General features: G+C 35.4%; 2 protein-coding genes and 1 pseudogene across 3 annotated transcripts; 1 reads left to right on the top strand and 2 right to left on the bottom strand.

The window, feature by feature from the left end:
- Positions 1-1413: 1413 nt before the first annotated feature.
- Positions 1414-4236, bottom strand: LOC143539080 (large ribosomal subunit protein eL22z pseudogene; annotated as a pseudogene). The gene is made up of 3 exons (XR_013136371.1): positions 4219-4236; positions 3561-3792; positions 1414-1694 (listed from the first exon to the last, which is right to left on the bottom strand). The product of XR_013136371.1 is annotated as a large ribosomal subunit protein eL22z pseudogene (transcript).
- A 3979-nt stretch (positions 4237-8215) lies between these two features.
- LOC143539041 (caffeoylshikimate esterase-like) lies at positions 8216-12625 on the top strand. Its single transcript, XM_077032461.1, has 8 exons — positions 8216-8288; positions 8474-8564; positions 8665-8697; positions 11303-11449; positions 11538-11668; positions 11741-11878; positions 11954-12052; positions 12170-12625. Exons 1-8 carry the CDS (start codon positions 8268-8270, stop codon positions 12551-12553), a joined length of 1044 nt encoding a protein of 347 aa, XP_076888576.1. The 5' UTR covers positions 8216-8267; the 3' UTR covers positions 12554-12625.
- Positions 12626-13323: 698 nt separating this feature from the next.
- Positions 13324-15243, bottom strand: LOC143539040 (uncharacterized). Its single transcript, XM_077032460.1, has 6 exons — positions 15209-15243; positions 15030-15083; positions 14881-14905; positions 14185-14259; positions 13995-14099; positions 13324-13896 (listed from the first exon to the last, which is right to left on the bottom strand). Exons 2-6 carry the CDS (start codon positions 15032-15034, stop codon positions 13780-13782), a joined length of 327 nt encoding a protein of 108 aa, XP_076888575.1. The 5' UTR covers positions 15035-15083; positions 15209-15243; the 3' UTR covers positions 13324-13779.
- Between the last annotated feature and the right edge of the window lie 12 nt (positions 15244-15255).

Genomic DNA, 15255 nt, shown 5'->3' with positions numbered 1-15255 from the left:
TTCTCATATAACTATTTAAAGTCTTACAACTTACAACCTCTGAAATGACTACATGAGCTTTAGCAAAGCATAGGACTTCACTGTCATTCAAGAATAGTCCGTGCACATTTTTGCGAATGGACCTTGACCCCTGAAACCAACAATGTAGTTGCTCTTGTGGTTGCAAACTTCTCTCATACAAGTTGACGCATTGCAGTTGCTCTTGGGTTTTCTTTGTATAGTTTATGACATTGTTGTGCCAACTGCCAAAGACTATATTCATTTTACTATATTTAATTATCTTAAAATAATAATCTGCTTTGATAAAAAATAATTAATTTTACTATGATTTTGATATTACCCCTACAGTGAATTACTGTTGCAAAACTTAATAAGAGCATTTGAAATGTAGTAAAACCTAAAACTGTGAATCTACTAAACAATTAAATAAACACTCAAAATTAAACTAAACAAATTGTAGAAAAAAAGTAGAGTTAACATTTTTTTTCAGAAACAAAAGAGAGACAATTAAAAAGCTTTTAGCAGCCACAATGATAATTGTTTTAAAGAACAGATGTCAACAGCCAAAATCGATAGTGAGAAGAGCCTATCTCAGCCGCAACACAACCGGAAACATCATCGTCCTCTGCTTCTGCTACAGTAAGCGCCATCGTTTCAACCGATAATTCAGCAGTTCCGGATTATGTGCCAGAGATGGCTGTAAAATTACGCCCATGGAACAGTTTCGATTTATAACGATCGTATGGTCTCAACACATTAAAACAAAATTCATGTTCTGGTTCACCAAAATTGCAGGGAAAGTTTTGTTGACAATGATAACTAGAGATGTGAGGAAAAAAGGACCATTGTAATTTTGTCATTCGAGTTTTTTTCATATTTCATCCATAAATAACAACCAAACATGTTAATAATTTTCAACCCCATTTTACACCTAATAATACATACTAAACTACAGCTTTGAATATTTTTCAAAGCAAACAAGCCATAACAATGCTTTATACATATATTTAAACATTTTATTTGTTTCAACTAAAATGTCTATAAGTAGTTTGATTGTTTAATTTAAACTCGATTTCGAATAACTAAAAAAGTGAAATCACAACGTTGTACCCATAACATAGCAAGTCGTTAAAGCTAATAACTTCAACCCAAGTTGATTACTAAGCTCAGCTATAAGCCTATACCAACTTGTTATGGGCACAATCTTGCAATAACAATTCTTTAATTATCCAAACATAGAGCTTAATCTACCCAATCAAACCACTCATAAACGCTTTCCAATTCAAAACACATAAAATGTTTAAAATGCAAATATTCAATTAAGAGACAAAACATGATTAGTAAACTTTAGAAGTTAAAATATAGTAACGCAAACAAAATTGAAAAAAAATGGTGAATAGACCACATCTGAAAAACATGAAATAAAAACAAGAAACCCTTAACCTCAAATCTCTGCTACAATACAGTTCTGCATAGATCCATGAACAAAAATTCTGATATAACATAATCAAAGCTCAATACCAAACACAAATCAAAACAAACTTTTAATTTAATCTTCTTCTTCACCCTCATTCTCAGCAATGTTGAAGGAACGTAACTCATACACATTGCGATCCTTGTTAGAAGATATCACACGGAGCCAATCCCTCACAATGTGTTTCTTCAAGTATTTCTTCGTTAAGTACTTCAAATACCTAGAAATCAATTAATGTCATCAGTATACTATAGAGATGCAAACAAGCCAAGTCACAAGCAAACCACTCGAAATCAGCTCGTAAAACGCTCGATCAAGCAACTTAAACTAGCCCAAGCCCGAGCCCAAACTTCATCTACCGAGCTCAAGCCGGCTTGAAAACCTAAACGAGCCCGAGACTGAGCCTGATCCCGAGTTTCATTTATCGAGCTTGAGCCGGCTCAAAAACCTAAACAAGTCTTGTCATTTATTTATATAGATTTTAAATATACATATAATAATTATTAACTAGTATATATAATGTAATGAAAAATAAACTAAATAATATTATAATGTTATGAAAAAATAACTAAATAATATTATATTATGTTATATACAAAATATATTATATTTGAAAAAAAATGCATAGAATTATGTATAAATATAAAAAAATTAATAAATAAACAGTAAACTAGCCAAGCCCAAGCTTAAAAAACTACTCAGGAGCCAAGCTCAAGCTTAAGAAACAGAAATCAAAACGAGCCAAGCTCAAGCTCTGAGTCAAATAAACGATCCAAGCTCGAGCCTAGCCAAGCTAGAACTCGACTACACCCAGACAACAATTCAAATTCAACTAATCGACCCCTAATTTAGTAATAGGCGAAAGCTAGTCAAAACTACAAAAATTAAACTAATTTAAAAAAGAATATACATACGTATATATATATAGCTTTGTATATGTGTGTGTGCGTGTGTATATATATATATATATTAAGTAATGTTTAATCTAAATAAGTATGGCAAAAACATGATAATCTATTATCGAAATCAACAACACAAGCCAACATTCAAGCTAACTTTACACCAAAGGTGTCAATTACAAACCCTAGGTGAAGAGGTAGGTCCCAGCAGAGCCCAGTTGTACCCGCAAGACTCACCTTGAACAGGAACGTCTGCGCAAGGACCAACTGCTCCAGCAGGACCCACTATGCTCAAAGAACCTTACGCGCAGTACGCCAGCTGTACCCGCAGGGAAAGCCTCCCAATGGTGAAGTACCCCGCCTGTTCCCGCAGCTGCGGATACAAGCCATCAGGAAAGGCTACCCGCACTAACAGCAAGGCTACACGCACAAGGCATTAGCTACTTCAGTAGTCACATGAAGGAATGAGCAAGGCGGGAATACTCCCGCCCAAGTGAGCCAGTCCGTATGCTTCTGGAAGGTCTTTCGTACTATACCTGCTAAGGTATGGGCGGAACAGACAAATTGACCAAAGCAGCCCATGAACCAATCACAGGGTGACAGCTCACCGACAACAATACGAGGAGGAGCACCCTCTAGTATTGTTTGTCACTATTAGCCGCTGCCTACTGACCAACCCTTACGAGGGGACGTGCGCAGCCTACAGTTGGTGGAACAGTGCGTAGCCGGCAATAAAGGAACAGTATACAGCCGACCTTTACTGTTAGCCGTAGCCTACCCACCAACCAGCATGGCCTGTGCATAGTCCACTGTTGGTGGAACAGGAATACTATTTAGCCGGCTGTACCTTCTAGGAAACCTACCTTCGGCTATAAATACTCCAACACCTTGGAATGGTAAGGACATCATCTGATATCTCAATCTTATCTAGCAATCTCTTAATATACACTTATATTCAGAGCAATCTAGTCTGATTCTCACGCCGGAGGGTGGTCACAAGGAGGAACCCCCTTCTCAGTGACGAGCTTGCGGTGTCTGTTTTGCAGGTCCCCTGAAGAACAACTCTCTGCTGGACCTCATTCCCGTGGGAACATTACTTAACCTCCAGATTATCTATAATCTGTCCAGGGTTCACTTAGTGTTTCATCACTAGGTTAAAAAAATTGAGGAAAATGTAAAATCAATACCTTTTAGAGAAATTGGTATCAGCAGTAACAGAGATCTTATTCTTCTCACGCGAAATGGTAACAGAGTCAGCGAGATTACCGGCTTTGGCGCCAACTTTAATCCTCTCTTGAAGAAACTTCTCAAGTGAAGCGATTTCCATGATCTTGTCTTCGACAGGCTTCCCGCAGTCGATGTCTTCTTCTTTCCGCCCTTGGCTCCGGCTGCAGCTGCTGTTACCGAGGCATCTTTATCCTAATACAAAACAGTTAAGAATGGTTAATTGATAATTGAATATAATTGACTCGAATGTTTGTAGTTCGTACCGGTGGATTGGAAGCCTGTGAAGTAGAATGCGGTGGAAGAAGATGAAGGTGAATTTTAGGGTTTTTTAAAGTAGGTTATAATGTGAGGGTGGTTTGGAAATGGGCTTAGATACTACATAACCCAGGTTTGTTATGGACTGGGCCAACAGACCGGTTAAGGGTTTAGAAAATTCTCTAAAGTAGAGGTGCACATAATACGGGTTCTGGACCCGACCTGGTGTACTAGGCCAGGAACCAGTTCCTGCCCGGCTGTTCACGAGCCGAGCCGAACCGAGGAAAGGCTTGCTTGTTGCTTGGCTCGTTTACAACTGAACCGAACGGCTGAAATTCAAACCGAGCGAAAATCGAAACAAACCAAAATCGAATCGAGCATTTTTTGATCGACATCGAGGGATTTAGAGCATTATTTATTTTTTCTTCACTTTAAATTTTTCAATAAGAAACAAGTTTAAAGGTTGTAAATTATATATTTTATAAATAAATTAGTAATTTCTATACAAACGTGTAATAGATAGTAAATTTTTATTAAAAGTAAGTTTGAAAATAGATAAAATGATCATGTAAACATGCTTCTAGTATTCTAAAAATTTGAAGTGAACAAATAAAACTATAAAATTAACGGAATAGGAAAAATCTAAAGGGGTTAAAACAATTGTAAGCTTATATTTATGTGTTTTGTCTATATATTTATACATATTTGTTCATATATAATTATATATAAAATAAATTATAAATATTCGAGCCGAATTGAACCGAGCAGACCTTTGCTCGTTGCTTGGCTCGTTTGCAAACCGAACCGAGCAGAGCGACTCGTTTACAATCGAGCAATAAAACGAGCGAGCATTTTCCGAGCAAGTTCGAGCGACGATTGGTTTGAACGGCCCCACCCGTGGGTACGACCTAGTATTGGCTTTATCTCTGGAACCTGACCCACCGGAACCAGTTCCTGGGCAATCCTACCCGAAAACCGAAAAAATCCAAGAACCGGTTAAATACACGAAACTGGTTACTAGACGACTCGATTTTTTGACTTTTGCTGACCATACTCGATTCCAGTTCCTGAAAATTCCCGTTTGCACACTCTATTCTAAAGTAGAGGTGGACAAATCACGTTTTTTAGGAACCGGTTCCAGGTATGATCGGGTTGTTACCACTTTGTTAAGTTTTTATCGGGTTCTGGCAGGGTTCATTTTGGGTTTTGACCGTGTAGAGATGAGACCGGTTCAAATGGGTCCAGTATGATTTCTCATAGGAATTGAAACCTGATTTGTACCAGCAAGTATGGCAGGTCCCGTTCCAAGTTGGGTACACCGTGTCGGGTCCAAAACCTAGTTTATCCCCACCTCAACTCTCAAGTCTTAATTATATGTAACTAGTTCATTTTCAAATGTGTGTTGCCGTGGCGGTACGGTATGAATTCGGATTGTATCGATTATATTTGTAACAATATTGGTATGGTACCCAAATACACTATACGTTTTTGGTTATGTGCGGCGATAACTCGGTTTTGCACATAGCGTATTCGTGAAAAAGTGACTTTGTAATTTATAAAATCCTGGTAATAAAACCGTGTAAAACGTGTTTAGTTAATTTTTAGATTTCCTTGTTAATAAAATGAAAATATATAAAAAAAACATTTTTTAAAAGTGTAAAAAGAACTCAAATTAAATGAAGGGAAAAAAAAAAGAAAAGAAATGTGGTGAGGAGAATTGGACAAGAAGAAAGGAAATGAAGGCAATTGGACTAAAGATATTTGATCCATCAAATTATTTGTTTAATAATGGAACCTAAATGTGTGTATGTATGTGTAGTAGTCCATGTTATTGTCACAAACTCTCAAGCTATAGTTTTAATAGACAACTTAGTCTTGGTTCGAGTGGGGCGGTTGGGGTTCTCTTCAAGAGCTGTGGCTGAATATTCAACCACTATGAAAGTCACAGTTCAAAAAAAAATATAACGTGTGGTTAAACAGACCGGGAATGCCAACGGCCAACCCCAAACCCAACCCCATAATAATAACCTACCAAGCTGCTGTTGGTTGGACATGAAATTGTGTTGACTTTTTTCCCCTTTTGAATCGCAATTGTGCTTTAACTGATTATATATGTTAATTTTGTTTAAATGACCAACAAAGTTCGGGCACCCCGAGTACACTTATTAGTAAAATACCATCCACGCCTACGATCGCAGACAACACTGGTGACATTACCGACAACCAGCTTTATAGAAAGCCCACCTCCCGAAGGCCACAGTGGTCACCGGGTACTAAATTTTATCATGATTGAGACTCGAATCAAAGGTCACTGAGGTATCATTAGAACACTGCTCCTTCGATTATTAAGCAAATTATCTTAAAATGATTATATTATACAAATTGTCAAGTCCTTTATTTATTGAAAAGCTGGAAGTAGTTGGTTGTTAATTTATCATATATGGTTATAGCTTGATAAGACAAAAATATCATGATGATATATGAAAGGTAATTCTAAGTGTCCATCTTGACTATAGTATGTGTCCATCTTGACTATAGTATGTGTCATGACCTTGTGAAATAAACATGTATTCAAGAGAACCTCCACCAAAACAACATTAAATGATTATGATTAAAATTTTTTAAAAAATGTTTGCCTGAATTGTTTAAAGATGACCAATTTTTTATGTTTAAAAACTTTATTTATAAAACGTCATGGGCTCGATAGTCGATAGACATATATATAGGTATAGAAGTATGGGACTCCATTTTGCCCTTCATCATATCATTTCTCATATTAATTTGCATTAAATTTTTTAAATAAAAAAAATTTTCAAAAGGACAATATTTCTACTTTTATAAATTTATAGATAAAAGCAAGAATGCTAACAAATGTATTATCCGAGAAATGCATTTTATCAAGGTACAATCATGGTAAAAGTTAATACAGAAAAAATAAAAACATTTTAAGTGGATCTTATAACTGTCGTGAAAAACTGAAATACCAGGATAAATAGATCACTCCGTCTTGGTGTCACAAAGCACGTGAATACCATCAAAACTCTATAGTTATGTGTGGTCGTGTAGAATTAGTATCGATATTGGTGACAACATGGAAGTCCTCGTATAGTCATCAAAACAACATTGCGAGTAAATTCAAATCAAATGATGTAAGGTTGTGTAGGGTGTTGAAATCTAGTATTAGAGCAATTTATTAGTCGTTCGAGATGATGGGGGTAAACCTTATGAAGGATGACGAGTTCCTAAAAGGTATGTGGTGCACAAAATATATGCTTGGTTAGATAGAGTGCACTGCCTTACTATGCATGACACGTTTTAGGTTCACAAACACAAAGGATTCCATCAAGACTCTATGGTTAGCTTGAACAAGAATAGTTGTAGGATGGGTAACCGTACACTAAAGTCGTGGCATCAAAAGACAAGCCATGACTCGACATGGCAACACAGACAACATCACAGGGTTTGGTAGTTGTTTATAGATAAAAGAAACCTCTCATTTGGTTCAAAGAGACGGCATGCTTGTAGATGATGATACATTTTGTCATGATGACAAATTATATCTAAAAGGAAAAAAAAATAGTCAGAATCTTATTCTTTTTAATAAATTGATTTATTTCAAAAGCTTTAAATACGTGAAGTTTTGTCAACTAAAATTATCTTCCCATTATTCCAACGTTGTCTATCTAATCATTCATCAATAAAACTCAACGTGTTAAAATTCCTTAAAGCAAGTTTGAAAAGTACTATACATTATGCATTAAAAACTTTATTTCAAGGAAATGCGCAATGATTAAAATATAAAGGGGATATACGCAATTGTTCCACAAAATCAAATTTTTGAATGTCCTTCAGTTTGATTAATTTCCTCCTCTTCTCGTGCTTCCTTTCTATTATTAAAAGAGAAAGGTGGACAAAGGAGAGTGCAGACTACAAACTTTATTGATGTGGAGCAAATTTGGAATCTGATATAAAGTTAGAACGAAAGTTCGTGAACGTTTATTGTTATAGTCTTGTAGATGCTCCTATTGACCAATGTCCACACGTAGTGACAGATCTTGACAAAAAATTGAATAGTAATACGGGCTAAAAATCTTATTAAGAATTAGTCAATACATAAAACGAAAAAATGGTACACAAAAAATGTATTTTATCTAAAAAGAAAAAGTTAAGTAGCAACAAACCCCTCCATACGTGTCTATATGGATTTCCTTACTCTAATTTAATAAACAGAGATAAAGTTCAAACCTCTCTCTTACGTGGGATTTGACCATTAAAGTTTTATAGAAAGCCACTTTTGATCTATAAAAACTAGAGAATCTGATTTCCCCTTTTAAGTTTCATTTTCTTCATTTTCAATTCTACTTAATTTCCTTCTTTCTTTCTTTCTTTCTACATTCCCATCATCACCATCAATGGAGGTTGAATACCAAGAGGTTCTCTATCTCTCTCTCTCTCTCTTATATATATATATGTATATGTATGTATAGATCATTAGTTCCATGAATCTGGCTGGCACAAAAATTGAGCCATATATAAATAAATAAATAAATCTTGAAGAGTGGTTTTTACAAAGATAAAATTTCTAGTTAATGATGAGTTAATATAATGGAATTTGCAGGAGTACATAAGGAATTCAAGAGGAGTGCAGCTCTTCACATGCAAATGGCTTCCTCTCTCTTCCCCAAAAGCCCTTGTTTTCCTTTGCCATGGTATCTATGCATGCTCCACTCACTCTTCTTTTATATATTATTATTATATTTATATTTGTATAGGTTTTAATAATCACTAAATGTTTTGATATTTTTGAAGGTTATGGTATGGAATGCAGCGACTTCATGAGAGGTACTAAAATATTATCATACTGTAGATATATATGTCACTTTTATATAATAGGTACCGTTTGACTTCTGATACAACTATCATATCATATTACAGTCACGTTTAATATAGTGATTATGGGTCCGTATAATAATTTATACGAGCTCATATTCATAACATCATTACGAGTTCGTGTCAGCATTTTCTTAATATCATACGGGCAGGTAGGGTCATAACTCATTCGGCAGTTGAATGACTAGAAGAGGGTCATATTGGATTTTAAGTGAGCTTCAAGAATCACAAAGCAAACATAATTCAATTCTGTGCAGATCACCGACTCACCATCAACTCACCTGCCCATCTGTCCAATAAAGTCCAAACATATCTTTACATATATTTATTAATTATTAAACAAAAGTTTTCATATAATACATCATATTAGACACGAGGTCTAAATTGTAATGTGGATTTTTTATTTTTCTAATCTATGATACTCATTTAATGTACAAAGTTTATTTTGAAATTAAAACTAACTTGTTACGTGAAAAATAATGGCGACAGGTTTATTTCGAAATAAATGGTGACGATTTTATCATCAAAACATTGTGTTTTGTACGTGTTTCTATGTAAGGCTATAAAGAATTAACAATATATATATATATATATATATATATATATATATATATATATATATATATATATATATATATATATGAAGAAACACAGATCCAATCCCCGGGTATGGGTCCTGGATCTAATGAGTCCACAAGGTAGGATATGCTAATTACAACCAAGATATGAGTACAACCTTCCAAAGTCCAGTGACCGGAACCTGCAAAACAGACATCGTGAGTCTCGTTACAGGAAGGACAAGAGGGGGGATCTTCCTGTAACCACCCTCCGGCGTGAGAATCAGTAACGTTCGTAATGGAGAAAATACTGAAGTATATAGACTAAGTGCAGTCAGAATATAGGTGAGTGAATGAATCCATACCTCATACCGTTTGACAAGGTATTTATAGCCGAAGGATGATGGAAGATGATTGGGGCAGCTGTCCTCTTTTAGAAGACCTTTGATAACCGCCTAGACACGTGTCCTTTTGTGATAGGTTGGGCTATACGTCTCATGTGCATGAACATAACAACCTGGACACGCGTCACCAGCTGATAGGATGGATCACGTCTTGGCCATGTGCACGGTTATAACAACCTGGCCAGGTGTCCTTTGTTCATTGGTTAGTATGTCACGTATTCCCCAAGTAAGAATCATGAACTTTCTTCTAGAGAGTACTTGAGTGGTGACAGCTGTCCCGCTGGCATTATCCTCCAGTTGTTTTATGCGGACAGATGTCTTGTCCTGCGGATGACTTTTGAGGATGCCCGGATGCTTCCGCGCGTGTTATGAGGACGTTCCTCCTCTATCGTGATATGCGGGTGATCCGTATGTCCCGCGGGTGGCTTATAAGAACATTCTCTGTGACCCGCGGGTGGTACTTAAGGGTATTTGAGTCTTTTTGGTACCCTACCTCTACAATATATATAACTTCTAACTTGATATATAAATTTGTTATTACAATATATTGTTTTAAGATAAATATTTATTATGCTCTAATCTTGGTTTGGTTGTTTACACATTAATGATGGTAAGGTAGTTAAGGTATGAAATAAAATGTCAAAAGTTCAAATCCCTGTATTGTAATATTTAGTTGTTAAAAAAACGTATATGAATGCATATCTTATTCTTAGTAAAATAATCCACTTTAGTTTTAAAAAATAGCATAATTTTCTTTCTAAGTGTACAAAATTATGAAAGCTTACCCTGACCACATTTGATTAATATGAAAGCTTACCCTGACCACATTTGATTAATTGTCATATATGATACATATATTTAAGTGTATGCTTATGAAAGTTAATTAAATGGAGTCAAATATGGTTTGTTGAAGTAGGTGATCAAGCAAGTGATATATCATGTAAGAGTAATTGCTAGAGGTAGAAAATAAGTGAATGGGCCCTACACATATTATTGCACTTTTAAGTCTGGTTACCAAACTCTTGTATAGTATTTTCAGTTTTTCACCCACCACGATTTATTAATTTTTTCTTGTAAATTAATTATATTCTTTTTGTTAAAATAATAAAATTTATATTTTGTAAAAAAAAAATAAATTGAGTTGAGCATTTTAAGCATTTTTACCATTGATCATATTTATACATATATATTTAGTTATTAGTTTTTGATCAACTAGTCCTAATTCCATACAAAGTCTGAATTTCCTTTGAATCAAAAGTAGAGCAAAAGGTTTGTGTTTAGAAGAAATGAAATTTTTTTACTTCTTCATTTTGTAATTCGTTTTGTTTTGTTTCTTTTATGTTGTTGTTTAGCGCCTCTCACTAGTTTCTTGTTAGCGGGTTGGTGGTCTCTTTTTTGGTCAATGAAATTTTTCGTACGAAAAAAATATGTTTTGAGTCGTTCTAAAGTCTAAACTATGATATTAAGTTATTTAACAAACTTGATTTAGTTAAATTCCTAATATATAGTTATCACATGTTATTATATGATAAATGCACTTTCTTAAAATTTAAGATAAAATGATTGAAATGATTTGCTGTTATTTTGGCTTTATAGGGTGTGGAACCAAGCTGGCGAGCTACGGCTACGCAGTCTTTGGAATAGACTATGAAGGGCACGGGAGGTCCATGGGAGCACGTTGTTACATCAAAAAATTTGACAATATTGTCACCGACTGCTCTAATTACTTTAAATACATTTTCGGTACATATGCATTTAGTCGCAATATTAAATGCACCTTAAAACGGACCACATCTAACCACTAACTTCTTTTATGGGTCGAACCACTTAGGACGAGAGGAGTACAAGAACAAGAGACGGTTCTTGTATGGTGAGTCCATGGGCGGTGCAGTTGCCCTTCTTATACATAGAAAGGACCCCACTTTTTGGCACGGGGCCATTCTTGTCGCACCCATGTGTAAGGTAACCATTTTCACTTGTGTTGTATGATACAAGCTCTCGAAGTATTAACTCGTGTTTTTAATGTGTTGGTAGATATCCGAGAAGGTGAAGCCACACCCACTGGTGATAAGCATGCTAACACAAGTCGAAGATGTGATACCAAGATGGAAGATTGTGCCTACAAAAGATGTTATCGATGCGGCTTTTAAGGATCCTGTTAAGCGAGAAGAGGTGAGGTTTTTACCCAAATTTGTAATCGAATAAGGGTGAGTACTTAAATTCACCAAGAATTGGATATATGCGCAGATACGCTCAAACACATTGATATATCAAGAAAAGCCGAGGCTGAAAACCGCTCTTGAAATGCTTAGGACCAGCATGGGTCTCGAGGACAGCTTAACAGAGGTCATTTTACATTATTACCCTTGTCAGAATCTCTTCAAATAGAGAGTCCGGTTTTGACTTGTGAATAATAAACAAGGTTTCGGTTACATGATTCATATAGCAGTTTGTAATATGCAGGTGACCTTGCCATTTTTTGTGCTACATGGACAGGCGGATACAGTGACAGACCCAGAAGTGAGCCGGGCTTTATACGAACAGGCTAGCAGCGAAGACAAAACCATAAAACTATACCCAGGAATGTGGCATGCTTTAACCTCGGGTGAGCCTGATCACAACATTGATATAGTCTTCGGTGACATTATTTCATGGCTAGACAGGCGATCTGCTGATGATTACAAGTACGACAAGCAGTTTTCCAATGATGTCGGTAACATTGATGACATAGAGTTGGTTTCTCCTGTGGTAGAAATGAGTGAGAGCAAACCGAGACGAAGTAGGACTCATGGCAGCTATCTTTGTGGATGGAAAGGACGGCGGATGCACCACCACTCCGCCATGTAGCTACTGCTCTCTAATATTTTCGTTTTCCAGTTTATAAATGATATATATGTAGCAGAATATAATGTAACATCCTTCTGAAGTTGAGAATTTAATATTTAAAATCCTGGAACCCCTCTATCCTATTAAAGCTGTAACTAGGTATTTGACATTTGGTATGAAGTCTTAAGAAACTACACCCATAGTCATCAACAGTGCTTGACCAACACTTTCGAGGTATAAAGGGTAACGCGGTCTTTCATCATAATTTAATAGATCTTTTAACGTCAAAGACCAAAAGTGTTAACAGTTCACTCAACTGATGGTGTGTAATATAACAGACTAAAAACGTAATAACTTAAATGGAACAATTCATAATGAAATAATGATGGAATTAAAAGAAACCTTAAAGTCGATACTCATTTCTTTCTGAAAATCAAGACAAAGTCGGAAGTAGTACGCCAAAAGGAAGTTAGGAGTCATCATATTACAAAAATCATACAAACCAGGTTTTTTTTAACAGAAATACAGTGATTTCCATCTGAAAGTAGTACTAGGCTTTTTAACTGCAATAAAAAAAACAAAAATGTGATTACTGCTTGCTCTATTCACCACAAAACTTGACAAATTTGTTAAAACCATAAAAAGATTACTAAAAGAAATTGCCAGCTAGTCTAGAAATATGAATATCCATGGTCCTAAATTGCATACCAGATAACACTTCTACATATCTGATATCATCTTCGGTGTGATGAGATATTTCCCTTGATTATTTCCAAGCACTTTTGAGTGTTAGGTTCGAGAAAAGTGCTTATGTTCATATGCTAAATTAAGGGTTAAATGATGTTTTCTATAAGCAGGTTTATTATATAAGGTTTATTTCAGGCTAATTATTCTTGGTTTTCAAAATTACATGTTTACCCAAGGTAATAAGTAGTTTTTCTTGATAAACTGATTATATGCTTTTGGTTATAAGCATAAGCTGTTTAAATAAGCAAATCCCAAACACCAAAAACTGAATACATCATTTGAAGAAAACTGCTAACTGAATAAACAGGCATAACAAAACAAAGACCAAGAATACATAGATGTCCACATTAGTAAATTGTGCCGGGACACCAACTAACAACTAACTACTTTACATGACACGGTTTGTAATAAATTCATGATGGATTCAACTTGAGAAAAAAAATAAGGTTCAATTATAAACGTTTAAGATGAAAAGGACAAAAAAGAATACCTTTTAGCTTTTACTTGGGGTTTCTAAGCACAATGATAACCGAATCGCCTCTCAGAAACATCTTGCTAATGAACCTATCTTTGTTAACCGGGAGAGCTTTTTTCTTGCCTTTTCCTGTCTTGGGCACCTGGCAAACAAAAAATCCCAAAATAAATAATAATAAAAAAGTGCACAATAATAATAAATAACAGAACTAAAAAAACTTATTTTCATGACAAAACTAACCTCAGTCCACATCTCTCTAACATTTTCCAACACCATATTGCAGTGTCGATCAAACGCCCTAACACGCCCCAGAAGCTTTTTATTGTTCCTGCAGTTAATAAGAACCTGAATGTGCAACAAAATGACACCAAAAATGTTAATCATAAATTATAATAAAAGAAATTATCAATTATATAAAAGCATACGTTACCTGTGTGTTGTTTTTGACACTCATCATCAATACAGAAAGAGGCCCAGTGTTGAACTCCTCATCCTCATTCTTGGTCTACATCAGTATTTACCATATAAGTGAACAATTCAAAATCAGATGCAGAAGTTAAAAAAACTTGGATTGTAAACTACAGGTGCAAATGAGACGAGCCGCTCACGAGCTGCTTGAGATCGGACCGAAAAAAACCTCGAAAGGAGCCGAGCTTTTTCAAGCTCGAGCCGGGCCCAAGCCTCAAATAAAATTTGCTTAGTTATCGAGCCCAAACTCAAGGCTTGTATGGAAAGCTTGTTAAAGCACGTCAAGCCTTAACAAGTCTTGTGTATTTTTAAGTTTTACCTCTTTTGGACTTCTATGTATTAATTTCACACTGCCCACCCAAGCTTGAGCCGAGCTTTGGCTTGTTTAAGATATTAATTATTACACGAGCTCAAACCGGGCTTAGACTCATTTAAAGTTTTTCTCAACATATATAAAAATAATTAAAAAAAACATATACAAACTAATTGATATATAATAAACGAGCCGATCCCGAGCTGGAAAAAAACAACTCACTAGCCAAGCTTGAGTTTCAGACTTTAGTAAAAAAGCTCAAAACAAGCCAAGCTCAAGCTCGGCTCGTTTACGCCCCTAATTGTAACAACAAACAAGGTATGAGTTAAAACTAAAAGTACTTACCGGTGCATCTTCCTCCATTGGTCGACTGCATAAACATAAACAATATAATATAAATTATTAGTACAGTCACTAAGATCTGAAATTCTAGGGTTTACTTAAACGCAATCGTATAAAACTGTATAAATAACATATAGATACTGAATACTCACCTCATGCTTGATGGAAAACGGAGAATGAGAACGTAGTTAACGCCAAAATATGATCTGAAAAGAGGAACGTAGTTAGGGTTACGAATAACAAAACCCTAATAATAATAATAATAATGATAATGCAAATGTATGGTTACGAATATGCAGAGGCAATAATAATAATAATGAGGATTGAGTACCTGATTGGATACCGGAAAGACGACGGCGTGCAGTCTGGTTACTAGGC

Source organism: Bidens hawaiensis, unplaced genomic scaffold (assembly GCF_021521415.1).
Source record: "Bidens hawaiensis isolate Kalapana, Puna unplaced genomic scaffold, B.hawaiensis_p1.1 tig00011793_1, whole genome shotgun sequence".
Taxonomy (NCBI): domain Eukaryota; kingdom Viridiplantae; phylum Streptophyta; class Magnoliopsida; order Asterales; family Asteraceae; genus Bidens; species Bidens hawaiensis.
The sequence above is the reverse complement of the archived record's forward strand: the minus strand, read 5'-3'. Positions and strand labels throughout refer to the sequence as shown.

Bases quoted from the DNA above. Each gene is read 5' to 3' on its own strand.
- LOC143539041 (XM_077032461.1), top strand. From the start codon at position 8,268: ATGGAGGTTGAATACCAAGAG. The intron at 8,289-8,473 runs GTTCTCTATCTC...TGGAATTTGCAG, and splicing joins TGGAGGTTGAATACCAAGAG to GAGTACATAAGGAATTCAAG. The intron at 11,450-11,537 runs GTACATATGCAT...CGAACCACTTAG, and splicing joins TTACTTTAAATACATTTTCG to GACGAGAGGAGTACAAGAAC.
- LOC143539040 (XM_077032460.1), bottom strand. The intron at 14,100-14,184 runs GTAACGTATGCT...TTGCACATTCAG, and splicing joins GTGTCAAAAACAACACACAG to GTTCTTATTAACTGCAGGAA. The intron at 13,897-13,994 runs GTTAGTTTTGTC...TTTGTTTGCCAG, and splicing joins TTAGAGAGATGTGGACTGAG to GTGCCCAAGACAGGAAAAGG.